Below are 18,720 nucleotides of genomic sequence, written 5' to 3'. Positions count from 1 at the left end.
CCCCAGGTCAAACGGGGTATGTCTGCAGTGAGTGATGGGAATCAAGGAAAAAGAAGCTGAGCCTCAGAAAGTGGAAGATGAAGAGTGACTGTGGCCCAACAGGACTTAGTTGGTGATAAAGTTGGCCAAGAAGGATGCAGTTATTCTGGGGAATGATAGAACAAGGCTCCTTGATAAGATTGGGCTTCCCTAGTGGCTCAGCAGTGAAGAATCCACCTGCCAATGTAGGAGGTGTGTGTTCAATCCCTGCATCAGGAAAATTCCCCTGGAGAAGAAAATGGCAAACCACTCCAGTATTCTTGCCTGGGAAATCCCATAGCCAGAGGAGCCTGGCGGCTACAGTCCATGGGGTTGCAAAGAATCGGACACAACTTAGTGACTAAACAATAACAACATGACAGAGTTATCTAGGCCAGCGATTTTCAAACCACTGTGCAGACGGATATTTTGGGAATCTTGTTAAAATGCAGATTCTTGCAGTAGGTCTGGAGTGGGGACCTGGGATTCTGCATTGTAAAGAACTCATAGGTGATCCTCATGCTTCTAGTTCTGGGATAATTCTTTGAGTTCAAGGATCTCACCAAATGCTCAGAAAAGGAGCCTTCTCTGTAGGACCTGAATGTGCAAACAGGAAGCCAGTTGCTGCCCCTCAGAGGCTCATCTACAATAAAGACATTTCTTGCATTCTAAATGACTGAATACATGTGTGATGGCTCAAGGCTTCTTGTTGGAGGGGGTGCTGAAGAACCAAAGGCAAAGTGTGTAAGGCTGTAGCTTAAAGGGAAAAAACACCTTTAAGTCCTGAGATGGTGGCAGTGACAGTGGCCACTGGGAAAAAGAAAGGTCTAATGTGAGTTGGGCCAGTGGCCTGCTATTTTATATAAATGCGCGCTTGCGCGTACACACACACACACACACACACACACGAGTCATTCAGGGTAAAGGCTGGAGTGCAGCACTTTTCCCCTGATGTAGTCAGATTATCTTTTGTCTCCAAGAGGCACCTCTTCTGATCTACTAACACTTGCAGTTTAGAATCTAGGCTTGGCTTGAGTTCAAGTAATATAGCTCACCCTAACTAAGCAAGAGGGATCATTTCTATAATGTGTTATCTCCAAGCAGAAGAGCAGCTAGGAGACTGTTTGTCTGGCATAATTCACTTGCCTCTTAGAACAGTTTCTCTTTAATGATTAGCTTGGCTCTTGTCTCTTTAGCTAATCAATAGCTGCCGTCTTGATGAAATTGGGTGTTATTTCCCTGTTGGCCTAACTTTGTGCAAACTGTGAGTTGTCTTGATTAATGATTTTAATGACAGTTCTCTCATCCCCTCTGCTTTTATCACACAGGAACTTCTGCTTGACTGACCGAACGGTGACCCCGACATAAAGTCATAGTCATGGTAAGTTGGGGATGGGCTTCACCCTCCTTGGTGCCAGCCCCAGACAGGTACAGGATGTGTAATCAGGGCCTGTTGTCTTATACAAAGGGTTGTTTGCTCAACAGAGGGGAGGGAGGAGGAAATGGAAAGGTATTTTCTTTTTTTTCCGAAAACACCGTTTCAGGGCTGGTGAGTCGCCTGAAACACTGGTGAAACCCTCTTTCAGGGCTGGTGAGTCTCCTGACCCTGAAAATTAATTCAAAGAGGGACTCCTTTGAATCCTTCTAACATCTTGAGATGCAGAAACAACTTATTTCTCTCTGCAGAAGCACGACGTGTTCATTGTAGAAACTGTAAGCAAATAAAAAGGAAAAATCCAAAATCCCACTGCATTTCCCAGCAGGAGATGACTGCGGTCTGCTTTGGGTGCTACCTTATCTTTTTAGGCTCATCAGGAATAGTGTTTTAGCTTCTCATCCACCTCCTGCTGCTAGCTGTGGCTGGACTCCTCCTTCGTTATCTGATCTCTGGGACACGCAGGGAATTGGATCCCTTTGAGGGTTCCATAAAGCTGCCTGCTAATGTGGAAGCTGAGCCGTTCAGCTGCAAATGTGGCCCTACCTGAGGCTGGCCACCTGCTCTCCTTCTCCTGCCCAAATGGGAGAATGAGAAATGAGAAGTGAATGGGCAGGTGATGCTTAATCCCTGGTCTTCTGGGAAGAAATAATAGAAGTAGAATCTTATATCCAGAGAGGACCTGGATATTCTGCCAGCTCTAGACGCCTTCCTTTAGGAAAATGGAGGTGTAAACTATACTGAACAAACAGTAATATACGTTTAACATTTTTTTGTTAGATATTTTAGAATTTTCTTCATCATCCTTGACAGTCAAAGGCTTACTCATGTCTGTACCAAATCTCTTATGCTTTCATTTAAAATCTATTTGTTCTTGATGGGTTCTCCCTGGACATGTACAACATTTATTCAGACATGTTTATGGTATCCCTACTTTGTGCATGGTATTTGGCTCTGGGGACTCAAAATTGATGGGTTGCTCTTCCTGTTCTGAGCAAGTTCTCAGCCTTTCTACATGTGAAGACTATAACCAAGTGATCCTTTCATGGGCTTTCCACTGAGGAAAACTGCCTCAGTTGCTCTTGTTTTTCTTCCTAGACCCTGTTTTCCCATTATGACTATTATTTATTGGACAGATAAAGTATATCTTTAAAGGAAAGGAAAACCATTCAATATAATCACAGTATTGTAATTTCCTATTATTTTCCATCATTTTAGTTTTAGATCCTACTCATTCAATAGTGGTTTTGAAATAGTAGTAATAAGAACATAAAAAAGAGTTAGTGTATTCACTCTAACCTTTGCTATGCTAACACATGTTTATATTACATCTTATATTAAAATTATTTACTCTCAATAGTGAAGTTATGGGTGTTTTGATTTTCTTCTTAATTCTTTTAAAAAATTTTATTGAAGCATAGCTGATTTACAGTGTCATGTAGGTTTCAGGTATACAGCACAGCTATTCAGATATATATATATTCTTTTCCCTTATAGGTTATTATATAATGTTGAGTAGATTTCCCTGTGCTATGCAGTAGGTCTTTGTTGGTTATCTGTTTTACATATAGTGGTTAAATCCAACCTCTTAATTTATCCTTCCCCTTCCCACTCAGATTTTCTTCTTAATTTAAAAAAAAATTTTTTTTCCAAATCTCTACAATGACCATATGATCCATTTCTAAACGGAAAGCATGTTTTAAAAGCCATTGTTTTCATATATCTACAAAAAATTTTCAAAGGTATAATTTACATATAGTGAAATGCATAGCTCTTATGGTTACTGGTAGATGAGTTTTGACAAATGTACCATGTGTCTGCCCTCTTCTTAAGATAGAACATTTCCTCACTTCAGGAAGTTCCTTCATGCCCCTTCCAGGTCAATCTCCTCCCTGTCCTCCACTCCATTCCAGAAATGCAATCACTGATCTGATTGTTTTCATCATAGATTAGTTTTGCCTGTTCCAGAAGATCCTATAAATTGAGTCACAGAGCGTCTACTCCTTTTTTATGAGCATTGTATTTTTTGCACCACCCATGGTTCTGTATCAGCCGTTTGTTCCTCCGTTCCTTTTCACTGCTACATATTTCTTTGTATCATGTTCCAGTCTTTTGACATTTAGCATCTTCATTATTATTTTAATAACTGAGTAACAGTTCATCGATTGTGATACAATACCGATTTCTAGCTATTTGTTTTCATCATTCTTCCCTACATCCTCTGTTCCCTTTGCCTGTTGACATGAGGAGCCTTCCTTGTGGGGAATCCCCCGCCTTCCCTGAACAGGTAATGATACATTATGCCCTGGAATTGAATCAATATGGATACTTCAGAGCTAACAGGAGCAAATTTCCCCAGCTTATCTTGTTCCTGAAAAAAAGAGTGCCTAAGAATGCTCACAGATAAGCTATCTTTGCATAGTCCTCCTTTGCATCAATTCATCTTGTTAGATATTAATTTTAATCCCATACTAGGTACCCACCCCGGTACTTGCCTGGAGAATTCCATGGCCGGAGGAGCCTGGCGGGCTATAGTCCATGGCATTGCAAAGAGTCGGACACATCTGAGTGACTAACACTTCCTTAGTGTCCATCAGCAATGCAGTTTGCTTTAAAAGGCAGTGTTTGAATACCATCCAAAATTCTTTCAATACTGGAATTCCGAAAGAACCTTGTGAAACATTCAACTCAGAAAGCTGTCTCCAGTGGGGGTCAAGGGCTGAGCTTGGCCGTTTAGAATTTTGACAGCCAATCACCAATTTGCTTGTTGCTATTGATAGATAGTAGAAGAAAACAGATAATATGCCTGCATTAATTTCATATGGTTGCCATAACAAAGCTCCACAAACCGGGTGGCTTAAAATAATAGAAATTTGTTGTCTTACTTTTCTAGAGGGTGGAAATCCAAAATCAAGGTATTGGCAGTGCCAAGGTCCCTCTGAAATCCAGAGTGGAATTCTTCCTTGCCTCTTTCTAGCTTCTGGTGGTTTGCTGGCAATCTTAGGCATTCTTCAGCAGAGACTGGAGTCAACAACATGTCACCTTGTGTCTTCTCCCTGAGTGTCTTTGTCTTCACATGCTGTTTTCTAGGGACACCATTCACGTTGAATTAGCAGCTTACCCTTGTCCTCCAGTAGGACCTCATCTTGATTTAATTTATTATAACTGATTAAGTAATTAATTTAATGACAGTATTTCCAAATAAAGGCACATTCTGAGGTACTGGGGGTTAGACGTTCAACACACCTTTTTGGGGGGATGCAATTCAGTGCCCAAGGAAGTTTTTTAATTTTTATTTTATATGTTTTTTGGCTATGCTGGGTCTTTGTCGGGGTACACAGGATCTTCGTTGGTGTGCGTGCTTTCTCTAGTTGTGGCAAGCAGGGGCTACTCTCGTTGCGGTGCACAGGCCTCTCTTTGCAGTAGTTTCTCTTGTTGTGGGAGCACAGACTCTAGGGTATGTGAGCTCCAGTACTTTGGCACGTGGGCTCAGTAGTTGTGGTGCGTGGCATGTGGCCTCTTTCGAAACCAGGGATGGATGGAACCCATGTCCCTTGCATTGGCAGGTGGATTCTTAACCACTGACCAAGGAAGTTAGTGTCATTGATTTCTCTTTTTCTCAGTCAAGTGTAGAAAAGTGATGAGTGTTTTGAAGTTCACCATATTCAGGAGATGAAAGGCTGGTCTTCCAGCAGATAAGACCCACACCCCTTGGGACCTGAAGCCTTTGTATGGGCTTGATGTGGACCACAGTGGGCATGAGAAGTCCAGCCTAAGGTGGACTAGCTCATAGAGCTCAAGTCTGACTTGCTAAAGAACTGCCCTATGGGTATAAAAATCCTCCATGCCTGTATAGGCCCCATGTACATCCTTGTATCAAATTAAAAAGAGCCTTAGATCTATTTTACATTATTTTTGCCACCTTGTACAATGCTCTATTCTAGATTTTGCTTTGACATTACCCCATAGGCTTGCGTTAGGGATATTATCAGAAACAGATATAAGAATCTCACTATTATATTTATTATAGAAATGTTACTGAGGTCATGTTGAATTATACTGATGAGAGCCACTCAGGCCACTGAGTTGAGTTTTTGGTTTCGTATTTACTGTTTGTACCAAGTGTTTTGCTGTATTATCCTCCTTCATTATTACAACAGCCCTGTGGATTGGTGTCGTTATTATTCTTAACATTCAGGTGAGAAAAATGAAACTTCCCCTAGACTACAGAGCTTGGAAGCATTGAAGCCAAGATTCCGACCTGGATCTGTTCAACTCCAATGCCTGTGCTCCTTCCCACTAAGCTTACTACCTCTCAAAATATGCCCACCATGTCTCCTTCACAGAGACCTACAGGTGAAATTTCCCCCAATATTAGGATTCTCTTTACAGAATTCATGACTCCCAAGTGATGCAGAGGAGATGGAGCTGACTGTCTCCATGAATCTGAGATTTTACTGGGGTCATAGGCACCAGGCTGTGGGGGTGCCTTTCAACCAGGGCTTATATAAGATGTAAAACCCTCTTCCTTTGCAATAATTCATAGTGATCTCCCTAGGCGTTCTGTGCTATCACCATAACATTGTACCACTGGTAATTTGGTAACTTCTACCATTTGTCAAAAGAGGCATTATCAGAAAAGTCAGAAGAACCCTCTGTATGACCTCAGCCCTAAATTTAGCCTTGGTAATCTCTTACTCTCAGCTTGTCAACTCAGCATCTTAAAAGCACATAGCACCCATTATGAGCAGAGCAAGGTTTCCAGATGAATCTGAACTCCACTGCCATCTAGGAACCATGGATATCAGGCAGATCCTCCCCCACCAGCTGTCTCCACAAATCATATGCACATCACACCTGACAGATGAACTAAGGGAAAGGTGAAGACATAGAACAATTTTTTAAAGTGCTGGCTATGACTAATTAGTCCAGTTTCAATGACAAGAAAACAGAATTCAGAATAGCAAGGCACAGATTGTTAACAGGTTATAGTCATATTTTGTGTCAGCGAACAGAGGAGTAGATAAATGAAAAACCAAAGCTACTTTGATTCTTCCTTCTGCTGCTAAATCAGGAAGCCCAGAAGAGCTCCACTAATTCAGGTTGCCTCTCGCTACACACAGCGTGGGCTTCCCTGGTGGCTCAGCTGGTAAAGAATCCACCTGCAATGCAGAAGACCTGGGTTTGATCCCTGGGTGGGGCAATTCCCTTGGAGCAGAGCTAGGCTACCTACTCCAGTATTCTTGGGCTTGATGGCTCAGACAGTAAAGAATCTGCCTGCAATGCAGAAGACCTGGGCTTGATCCCTGGGTTGAGAAGATCCCCCAGAGAGGGGAATAGCTACCCACTCCAGTATTCTGGTCTGAAGAATTCCAGGGACTATTCCATGGGGTCTCAAAGAGTCGGACACGACTGAGTGACTTTCACACATGGTACAAAGAACAGCAGGGTTTTTCCTGGGCAGATGATCTCTTTTCCCTTCGTGGACACTGCAGTTCTACTTATTGATTACAATTCCGTCTTGCTTTGGCTCCTAGGCAGAAAAATCTGTGTCTTACACCAAAAAACTACACTGACCCCTAAGTCTCTATTTCCATTTCCTTTCTACCCCCTCCTTTACTGTAATGGGTATGGCATAAGCCCTTTTGGAGGAGGTTGCCATTAACCCCACCATAGAGCTGCCAGAACTCACACACAACTGGGGAAACAGACTCTTGGAGGGCACAAACAAAACATTGTGCACACCAGGACCCAGGAGAAAGGAGCAGTGACCCCACAAGAGACTGACCCAGACTTGCCCGTGAGTGTCCAGGAGTTTCCAGGGGAGGCGTGGATCAGCTGTGGCCTGCTACTGGGTCAGGGGCACTGAGTTCAGCAGTACATGCATGGGACCTTCTGAAGGAGGTCGCCATTATCTTCATTACCGCCACCATAGTTTGGCCTCAGGTCAAACAACAAAGAGGGAACACAGCCCCACCCATCAACAGAAAATTAGATTAAAGATTTACTGAGCACAGCCCCGCCCATCAGAACAAGACCCAGTTTCCCCCTTAGTCAGTCTCTCCCATCAGGAAGCTTCCATAAGCCTCTTATCCTTATCCATCAGAAGGCAGACAGAATGGAAACTATAATCACAGAAAACTAACCAGTCTGATCACATGGACCACAGTCTTGTCTAACTCAATGAAAGTATGACCCATGGTGTGTAGGGCCACCCAAGATGGACGGGTCATGCTGAAGAGGTCTGACAGAATGTGGTCCACTGGAGAAGGAATGGCAAACCACTTCAGTATTCTTGTCTTGAGAACCCCATGAACAGTATGAAAAGGCATAAAGATAGGACACTGAAAGATGAACTCCCCAGGTCAGTAGGTACCCAATATGCTACTGGAGATCAGTGGAGAAATAACTCCAGAAAAAATAAAGAGAAAAGAGCCAAAGCAAAAACAACACCAAGTTGTGGATATGACTGGTGATGGAAGTAAAGTCTGATGCTGTAAAGAGCAATATTTCATAGGAACCTGAAATGTTAGGTCCATGAATCAAGGAAAATTGGAAGTGGTCAAACAGGAGATGGCAAGAGTGAACATCAACATTTTAGGAATCAGCAAACTAAAATGGACTGGAATGGGTGAGTTTAACTTAGACGACGATTACATCTACTACTATGGACAAGAATCCCTTAGAGGAAATGGAGTAGCCATCATAGTCAACAAAAGAGTCCAAAATGCAGTCCTTGGATGCAATCTCAAAAATGACAGAATGATCTTTGTTCGTTCCTAACGCAAACCATTTGAAATCATAGTAATCCAAGTCTATGCCCCAGCCAGAATTGCTGAAGAAGCTGAAGTTGAACGGTTCTGTGAAGACCTACAGTACCTTCTAGAACTAACACCCAAAAAAGATGTCCTTTTCATTTATAGGGGACTGGGATGCAAAAGTAGAAAATCAAGAGATACGAGGAGTAACAGGCAAATTTGGCCTTGGAGTACAGAATGAAGCAGGGCAAAGGCTAATAGAGTTTTGCCAAGAAAATGCACTGGTCATAGCAAACACTCCTTTCCAACAACACAAGAGAATATTCTACACATGTACTTCAGCAGACGGTCAATACTGAAATCAGATTGATTATAATCTTTGAAGCCAAAGATGGAGAAGCTCTATACAATCAGCAAAAACAAGACCCGGAGCTGACTGTGGCTCAGATCATGAACTCCTTATTGCCAAATTCAGACTTAAAGAAAGTAGGGAAAACCACTAGGCCATTTTGGTATGACGTAAGGGAACATTTCATGCAAAGATAGGCTCGATAAAGGACAGAAATGGTATGGACTGAACAGAAGCAGAAGATATTAAGAAGAGGTGGCAAGAATACACAGAAGAACTGTACAAAAAAGATCTTCACAATGCAGATGATCAGATGGTGTGATCACTCATCTAGAGCCAGACATCCTGGAATGTGAAGTCAAGTGGGCCTTAGAAGCATCACTACGAACAAAGCTAGTGGAGATGATGGAATTCTAGTTGAGCTATTTCAAATGCTGAAAGATGATGCTATGAAAGTGCTGCACTCAATATGCCAGCAAATTTGGAAAACTCAGCAGTGGCCACAGGACTGGAAAAGGTCCGTTTTCATTCCAATCCCAAAGAAAGACAATGCCAAAGAATGCTCAAACTACCACACAATTACACTCATCTCACACACTAGTAAAGTAATGCTCAAAATTCTCCAAGCCAGGCTTCAGCAATATGTGAACCGTGAACTTCCAGATGTTCAGGCTGGTTTTAGAAAACGCAGAAGAACCAGAGATCATATTGCCAACATCTGCTGGATCATGGGAAAAGCAAGCGAGTTCCAGAAAAACATCTATTTCTGCTTTATTGACTATACCAAAGCCTTTGACTGTGTGGATCACAATAAACTGTGGAAAATTCTTAAAGAGATGGGAATACCAGACCACCTGACCTCCCTCTTGAGAAATCTGTATGCAGGTCAGGAAGCAACAGTTAGAACTGGACATGGAACAACAGACTGGTTCCAAATAGGAAAAGGAGTACGTCAAGGCTGTATATTGTCACCCTGCTTATTTAACGTCTATGCAGAGTACATCATGAGAAACGCTGGGTTGGAAGAAGCACAAGCTGGAATCAAGATTGCAGGGAGAAATATCAATAACCGTAGATATGCAGATGACACCACCCTTATGGCAGAAAGTGAAAAGGAGCTAAAAAGCCTCTTGATGAAAGTGAAAGAGGAGAGTGAAAAAGTTGGCTTAAAGCTCAACATTCAGAAAACTAAAATCTTGGCATCTGGTCCCATCACTTCATGGCAAATAGATGGGGAAACAGTGGAAACAGTGTCAGACTTTTTTTTTTTGGGCTCCAAAATCACTGCAGATGGTGACTGCAGCCATGAAATTAAAAGACGCTTATTCCTTGGAAGAAAAGTTATGACCAACCTAGATAGCATATTCAAAAGCAGAGACATTACTTTTCTAACAAAGGTCCATCTAGTCAAGGCTATGGTTTTTCCAGTGGTCATGTATGGATGTGAGAGTTGGACTGTGAAGAAGGGTGAGCGCAGAAGAATCGATGCTTTTGAACTGTGGTGTTGGAGAAGACTCTTGAGAGTCCCTTGGACTGCAAGGAGATCCAACCAGTCCATTCTGAAGGAGATCAGCCCTGGCATTTCTTTGGAGGGAATGATGCAAAAGCTGAAGCTCCAGTACTTTGGCCACCTCATGCGAAGAGTTGACTCATTGGAAAAGACTCAGATGCTGGGAGGGATTGGGGGCAGGAGGAGAAGGGGACAACAGAGGATGAGACGGCTGGATGGCATCATCGACTCGATGGACGTGAGTCTGAGTGAACTCTGGGCGTTGGTGATGGACAGGGAGGCCTGGCGTGCTGCGATTCATGGGGTCGCAAAGAGTTGGACACGACTGAGCGACTAACTGAACTGAAATCAAATCCCTTAGGATTATACAGTGGAAATGACAAATAGATTGAAGGGATTAGATCTGATAGACAGAGTACCAAAAGAATTATGGACGGAGGTTCGTGGCATTATACAGGAGGCAGGGATCAAGACCATCCCCAAGAAAAAGCAATGCAAAAATGCAAAATGGTTGTCTGAAGAGGTCTTACAAATAGCTATGAAAAGAAGAGAAGTGAAACGCAAAGGAGAAAGGAAAGATATATCCATCTGAATGCTGAATTCCAAAGAACAGCAAGGAGAGATAAGAAAACCTTCCTCAGTAATCATTGCAAAGAAACAGAGGGAAACAACAGAATGGGAAAGACTAAAGATCTCTTCAAGAAAATTAGAGATACCAAGGGAACTTTACTTGCAAAGATAGGCACAATAAAGGACAGAAATGGTATGGACCTAACAGAAGCAGAAGATATTAAGAGGTGGCAAGAATACACAGAAGAAATGTACAAAAAAGATCATCATGACCCAGATAATCACGGTGGTGTGATCACTCACCTAGAGCCAGATATCTTGGAATGTGAAGTCAAGTGGGCCTTAGGAAGCATCACTACGAACAAAGCTAGTGGAGATGATGGAATTCCAGTTGAGCTATTTCAAATCCTAAAAGATGATGCTGTGAAAGTGTTGCACTCAGTATGCCAGCAAATTTGGAAAACTCAGTAGTGGCCACAGGACTGGAAAAGGTCAGCTTTCATTCCAATCCCAAAGGAAGACAATGCCAAAGAATGCTCAAACTACTGCACAATTGCACTCATCTCACAAGCTAGCAAAATAATGCTCAAAATTCTCCAAGCCAGGCTTCAGCAATATGTGAACCATGAACTTCCAGATGTTCAAGCTGGATTAAGAAAAGACAAAGGAATCAGAGATCAACTTGCCAACATCTGCTGGATCATGGAAAAAGCAAGATAGTTCCAGAAAAACATCTATTTCTGCTTTATTGATTATGTCAAAGCCTTTGACTGTGTGGATCACAACAAACTGTGGAAAATTCTTAAAGAGATCGGAATACCAGACCACCTGACCTGCCTCTTGAGAAATCTGTATGCAGGTCAGGAAGCAACAGTTAGAACTGGACATGGAACAACAGACTGGTTCCAAATAGGAAAAGGAGTATGTCAAGGCTGTATTTTGTCACCCTGCTTATTTAACTTATATGCAGAGTACATCATGAGAAACGCTGAACTGGGTGAAGCACAAGCTGGAATCAAGATTGCCGGGAGAAATATCAATAACCTCAGATATGCAGACGACACCACCGTTATGGCAGAAAGTGAAGAACTTAAGAGCCTCTTGATGAAAGTGAAAGAGGAGAGTGAAAAAGTTGGCTTAAAACTCAACATTCAGAAAACTAAGATCATGGCATCTGGTCCTATCACTTCATGGCAAATAGGTGGGGAAACAAGCGAAACAGTGACAGACTTTATTTTGGGGGATTCTAAAATCACTGCAGATGGTGACTGCAGCCATGATTTTAAAAGACGTTTACTCCTTAGAAGAAAAGCTTTGATCAACCTAGACAGCATATTCAAAAGCAGAGACGTTGCTTTGCCAACAAAGGTCCATCTACTCAAAGCTATGGTTTTTCCAGTAGTCATGTATGGATGTTAGAGGTGGACTATAAAGAAAGCTGAGTGCTGAAAAATTGATACTCTTGAACTGTTGTGTTGCAGAAGACTCTTGAGAGTCCCTTGGACTGCAAGGAGAGCAAACCAGTCCATCCTAAAGGAAATCAGTCCTAAGTATTCATTGGAAGGACTGATGCTGAAGCCTAAATTCCAATAGATAAGATCCTGATGCTGGGAAAGATTGAGGGCGGGAGGTGAAGGGGATGACAGAGGATGAGATGATTGGATGCCCTCACTGATTCTATGGACATGAGTTTGAGCAAGCTCCAAGAGTTGGTGATGGACAGGGAAGCCTGGCGTGCTGTGGTCCACGGGGTTTCAAAGAGTCGGACATGACTGAGTGAGTGAATTGAACTCAATTTCCCGTAATTTCCTATGCTTTGTTCGTTCACTGATTTTTTCATCTATTTTATATTGAATCATATGTATTTCTCTATGCCGCCTCACGTACATTATGCTAAGTCACTTCAGTCGTGTCTAACCCTTTGCGACCCCCATGGACTGTAGCCCATCAGGCTTTTCTGTGAGATTCCCCAGGCAAGAATACTGAGTGGGTTGCCATTTCCTCCTCCAGGGAATCTTCCCAACCTAGGAATTGAACCTGTGTCTCTTAAGTCTCCTGCAGTGGTAGGTAGGCAAGGTATTTACCACTAGTGCCTTCTGGGAAGCCCTTATAAATAACATCAGTTTTAAAATAGCATTAATAATTTAGTAAATACATTAGAAATACTCAGGGCACCTTGATCTTAATCAGTACATTATCTCTAAGTCAGAATTCAGTAAAATGGTTTCTGCTGGTCAAGAAAAACCCATGTTTTTCTTGTTGACATTTTTAGTTTTTAGTCTGTATTTGCAGAATCTGTTGGCCTCTACTAACTTTTTATCCCTCATACACGTCAGAGTGTGTCTCACTTTAAGGCATGCTGATTTCTGGTGATGCTAGTCCTCACCTTCGGTATCTGGAGCTGCTGTCTCCTCCCCATGATGCCCCCTCCTTCCCTCTGCCACTCCGTCAGGCTTCTGTCTCCTCCATTCCACTGCTGAAGCTCTTGTCAGGGTCACCAGGACCTTCCATGTTCCCAGATCTGACCATCCTTTCTGTTCCCTCTGCTCACGCCTACCTTAGCAGGCACTGACCTCTCCCTCCTTCCTCAGCCTGTGGACAGCACACATTTCTGGTTTTCCTTTTATTGGCCCCTCGAGGGCCAGTCCTTCTTGGCCATCCATTCGGGTTCTTCTCTGCTAACACTATGCCGCTAGAGAGGTCTAGGCTTGTCCTAGGATGCCTGTTCTTCAGTTTCTCCCCAGGTCATTTTGTCTTCTACCATCCAAATGCTGGTATGTCCTAAATGTGTTACTGGAGACCTGCTCTCTAGATGTACATTGTACAACCAACCATTCTAGACTCCACTTGGATGTTTAACGAACATCCCAAACTTAACGTTTTGAAACTAGAATTTCTAAATCCTTCTCCTCACTGCCATCTCAAATCTGGTAGTCTCCAGCTTTCCCCATCTGCGTAAATGATACCACTCTTTACTTGGCTGCTTAAGGAAATGATTTAGAGTTTCACTTGCTTCTTTTTTTTCCTCACCTCCCACATCAGTCCATCAGCAGGTTCTGCCTCCTTTCCTCCAAAACATGTGCTGAGTCTGTCTGTGTCTTTTTTTGCTATTTCACCATTTACCATCATATCCCTGGATCTTGGCCCAGATTCTCAACTGGTCTCTATCTCCATACAGTAGCCCAAGTGATCTTTTAAATGTGTAAATCAGTTCATCTCCTCCAGCCCTTTGCTGAAGACCTGCCAGTGGATCATAACACATTTAGAATAAAATGGAAAATCCTCACTGACTTCTGTGCTCCCCTGGAAGCTCAGATGGTAAAGAGTCTGCCTGCAATGTGGGACACCTGGATTTAATCCCTGGGTCAGGAAGATCCCCTGGAGAAGGAAATGGCAACCCACTCCAGTATTCTTGTCTGGAAAATTCCATGGACAGAGTTAGACACGACTGAGCCACTAACACCTTTCACTTCTCATCAGCTTGTGAAGACTCTCATTCTGCCCTCGTCATGTCTCTTATTTTATTATGGAAAAGTGTAAACACATACAAAAGCAGACTGAATAATAAATAGAACTGCTTTGTACCTGCAATTATTATTGACTCATGGTCAATAATTGTTATATAATCATAACTCGTATATATTAATAATATTATATTATTATTACTATTCATTCATGGTCAACCTGTTTCTTCTGTGTCTCCACTTCCCCCAACCTGTAATTTTGAAGCAAATTCCAATCATCTTATCCTCTCATCTGTAAACTCTTTCAATGTGTATAAGATTCGACTCCTAAAAAAATAAAATATAAGCACAAAGACATTATCACACCTAAAAGTGTTAACATTAATTGCTTAATGGCATCAAATATCAAGTCCATGTTCAGGGCTTCCCAGGTGGCTCAGTGGTAAAGAATCCTCCTGCCAGTGCAGGAGACATGGGTTTAATCCCTGGGTCAGGGAAATTCCCTGGAGAAGGAAATGGCACCCCACCCCAGTATTCTTGCCTGGGAAATCCCTTGAACAGAGGAGCCTGGTGGGGTACGGTCCATGGGGTCACAAAGAGTCGGACATGGCTGAGCCACGGAACAGCAGCAGCTGCGTGCTCTGTTCCGTGTGGTTGTAGTGCTAGAAAGCAAGCCTCTGGAGCCAACTGCCCCTCTACATTCATCACCCCACTTTTATGTAAGGTGGTATCTATTTCCCTCCCTTTCTTGGAAAAGGAGCAAAGTGGCCTAAATTTGGTACCCTAAATGCCGTTATGAAAAAGGAAGAAATTCAAGTAGGCAAATAATATAAAAGCATTCAGCTTACTTAAAAAAAAATTGTCCAATTACCTCATAAATGTCACTTTTTTTTAAACTGTTTGATTTAGGATTCCAGTAAGGTTTACCCATTATCATTATTTTTTTTAATTATTATTATTATTTTTTTAATTTTTATTTTTACTTTATTTTACTTTACAATACTGTATTGGTTTTGACATACATTGACATGAATCCACCACGGGTGTACATGCGTTCCCAAACATGAACCCCCCTCCCACCTCCCTCCCCATAACATCTCTCTGGGTCATCCCCATGCACCAGCCCCAAGCATCCTGTATCCTGCATTGGACACAGGCTGGCGATTCAATTCTTACATGATAGTATACATGTTTCAATGCCATTCCCCCAAATCATCCCACCCTCCCCCTCTCCCTCTGAGTCCAAAAGTCCGCTATACACATCTGTGTCTTTTTTGCTGTCTTGCACACAGGGTCATCATTGCCATCTTTCTAAATTCCATATATATGTGTTAGTATACTGTGTTGGTGTTTTTCTTTCTGGCTTACTTCACTCTGTATAATCAGCTCCAGTTTCATCCATCTCATCAGAACTGATTCAAATGTATTCTTTTTAATGGCTGCGTAATACTCCATTGTGTATATGTACCACAGCTTTCTTATCCATTCATCTGCTGATGGACATCTAGGTTGTTTCCATGTCCTGGCTATTATAAACAGTGCTGCGATGAACATTGGGGTACATGTGTCTCTTTCAATTCTGGTTTCCTCGGTGTGTATGCCCAGCAGTGGGATTGCTGGGTCATAAGGCAGTTCTATTTGCAATTTTTTAAGGAATCTCCACACTGTTCTCCATAGTGGCTGTACTAGTTTGCATTCCCACCAACAGTGTAGGAGGGTTCCCTTTTCTCCACACCCTCTCCAGCATTTATTGCTTGCAGACTTTTGGATCGCAGCCATTCTGACTGGTGTGAAGTGGTACCTCATTGTGGTTTTGATTTGCATTTCTCTAATAATGAGTGATGTTGAGCATCTTTTCATGTGTTTGTTAGCCATCCGTATGTCTTCTTTGGAGAAATGTCTATTTAGTTCTTTGGCCCATTTTTTGATTGGGTCGTTTATTTTATTGAAGTGCATTTTAAATCTCTTTCAAGCTATATTTCCCCTCCACTTCTCTCTTTTCTAATTCTTCTTGCAATTTGTTAAAGAACCTAGAGCATTCATCAAGTAGTGTTGCTCATAGTCTGGATTGTGCCGATGACAGCCCTGTTGTGTGGGCTAACATTTTCCTCCTTCTCTTCTTTATCATAAATTGGTGTTTGACCCAAGAGGCTTGATTGGATTCAGGTTTGATTTCCCACTTTCTGGGGAGACAAGAATACTTCAAAGGTAATGGTGTCACTTATCTTACCCTCCCCAGCTTGCCCTCCAACTCGAGTCCCACTGGCCTCTGTTCCACTCCTCCCTCAGAAGCCAGCTCCAGCCTCAGGGCCATTGCCTCAGCTGTTACCTCTGCCTGCAACACTTTCCCCCAGATCTCTGCATAGTCAGCTGCTTCCTGTCACTCAGACCTCAGCCTGAATGCCACTCCTCAGGGCAGCCCCTCACGACCTCTCTCTGCGCTGTCGCCCTTTTCACCTCGGGCTGCCTGGTGGAATATTAATTTATTGGCTTCTTTACTGTCTACCTCTGGCTGAACTTGAACATCAGCCACAAGGGAACAAGAGCATCATCTCTCCCAGTCACTGCTGTGTCCCCGCCTCTGGACAAGTGTCTGGCCCCTGGTGGGTGCTCAGCAAACATTTGTTGCGTGAGATGCCACCATGCTGGTAGGAAGGCACCTCTTGGTCACATCTTTCTGTCTTTCTTTGTGCACTCAGGCAGCCAAGGGAGGCACTGTCAAAGCCAGTTCAGGCTTCAACGCTGCTGAAGATGCCCAGACCCTGAGGAAGGCCATGAAAGGACTTGGTAAGTGTCCCACTGGCGGTGAACATGCCCTGTGTGTCCTACATCCTAGAGTCACCCAGAGGGTGTTGTGTCCACAAGCAAATGTATGTCTCACTCTAAGAAAACACAGTGGGGACCAGGTGACTTTTCAAGGCAAACTGGAGTGGAGGGCTTTTACTATAGACTTTTAAATGTGATGAACTCATTCTGGACTTCCCCAATTAATTTCATTCCAGCATTATAAATCTATCAAATTTGAGAAATGTATTTGTCTTCTAGTTAACCCAGGCATGCATGTTGTGCCAGAAGGTTAACAAAGCATTTTGACAAATATTATGTGAATGGGTAGATACAATAATCCCATGATACAATGAGAGCAGCTGGTGCAGTTGTTATTCTTGCCCCATTTTACAGACGGGAAACTGAGACTCAGAGAAGTTATGTAATAAGGTACAGAGTAAGTGGAGCTGAACCTTGAGTCATGCTCAAAGAGCCCTTCTTAAGCTGGGGCCTGCCAACTCTAAGTCCACATTCTTCCCCTTGAGTCAGGCCCCTGTTCTTTGCTCCTGTGACAGGTGTGTCTGGGACAGTACCCCCGGGCAGTGTGTAGGACTTTATGTGACAAGATTATGTGTATGTGACCAGAAGGGCTTGTCTTCCAGTGCACCAACCTCTGAGAGCTCCCCAGGGCCAAGGCCTCCCTCCGGATGGACATAGCCGTGCCCGGTACTGCAGGTTCCACTGACCTATACCCTCCCTCCAGACTTGCCTGAGTGGACATTTGTCCAGAGAGGTGCTCTCTGTTTCATACCTGGTATTTAAAATCTCCTTAAGATTTGGATAAAGACATTTGACCATGAGGCGTTATTTCCCAGTTTTTTTATCCACAAAGAATTCATCTTGCTCAGCCCCAATATTACCAGCAGCAACAATAACCATTATTAAGCTCTACTATGTGTCAGGCACAATATGTTGCATAGATTATGTTTTAATTCTGACAGCAGCTTGTTTTACTAATGAGAAAGTTGAGGTTTAGTGAGATCCACTAACTTGCCCAAGGTCTCTGGGGCAGAATGTGTTTGTTAAAGTCAGGATTCTAGGCAAGTCCAGGCATTCTGACTCTGAAACTGGAGCTTAAGCTGCTGTACTATCCTGCTGCCTACCTCTGAATAGGACGTTGCCTTGTATCTATCTTCTAATTTTCCCTTTTTCATAAATAAAATGGAAAAAGTACTTGGCCTACTCATTTTTCAGGTGTATCCTAATTCTTTGGTGGATAGCAAGAGCACTGTAATTTGGAGCATAGACCACATGGCATTCGGAATTCTCAGAGTCAGGAGGCATTTGATACCACCAACCGTTTTCAGTGCCTGCTGTGTGGGCCAATGCGAGAAAGACAGTCAGGGGAGACAAGGACCATAAACCTAATCCTGTGGTCCAATCATCCAGGGATGCTAGGTGGCAAAGGCATTCATGGAAATACGATCAGTTAGTAATATGATAGGGACGGAGGAGCACAAGATCCCATTAGGAGTCAGAGAGATCACATTTCATTTAGGGGCATCAGGCAAAACTTCTTGGAGGATATGGAAATTGAGATGGGCCTTGGGAGATGAGTTTATTTGATAAACAGATAAGAGAGAATGTGCTTCAGGTGAATGGAGCTGCATGAGCAAAGAATGGGGTGAAAGTGAGCATCTCCCTGTTTTGCATTTTAGCTGAGGCCTCAGGGAGTCAAGATAAATACACGGTTTGCGGCAGGAGTGTACTGGCAAAGTAGGTGTTGGCTGATTAGGAGACTTCTGGGAAGGCAGGAGCCATAGAGGGGTCCTAGGGTACTGCTGACATGG

General features: G+C 43.0%; 1 protein-coding gene across 1 annotated transcript in view; it reads left to right on the top strand.

Annotated features, from left to right (window-relative positions):
- Nucleotides 1-18,720, top strand: part of ANXA4 (annexin A4) — a 76,213-nt gene that overhangs the window by 26,313 nt on the left and 31,180 nt on the right. Inside the window, exons 2-3 of the mRNA XM_069582930.1 lie at nt 1,347-1,399; nt 16,804-16,891. Coding sequence (XP_069439031.1) covers nt 1,397-1,399; nt 16,804-16,891 — 91 coding nt within the window. The 5' untranslated portion in view covers nt 1,347-1,396. The remainder of the gene's footprint in view (nt 1-1,346; nt 1,400-16,803; nt 16,892-18,720) is intronic.

This window comes from Ovis canadensis, chromosome 3, assembly GCF_042477335.2.
Source record: "Ovis canadensis isolate MfBH-ARS-UI-01 breed Bighorn chromosome 3, ARS-UI_OviCan_v2, whole genome shotgun sequence".
Classification (NCBI taxonomy): Eukaryota; Metazoa; Chordata; class Mammalia; order Artiodactyla; family Bovidae; genus Ovis; species Ovis canadensis.
Note: the sequence above shows the minus strand (reverse complement) of the source record. Positions and strands in the feature narration are given on the sequence as shown.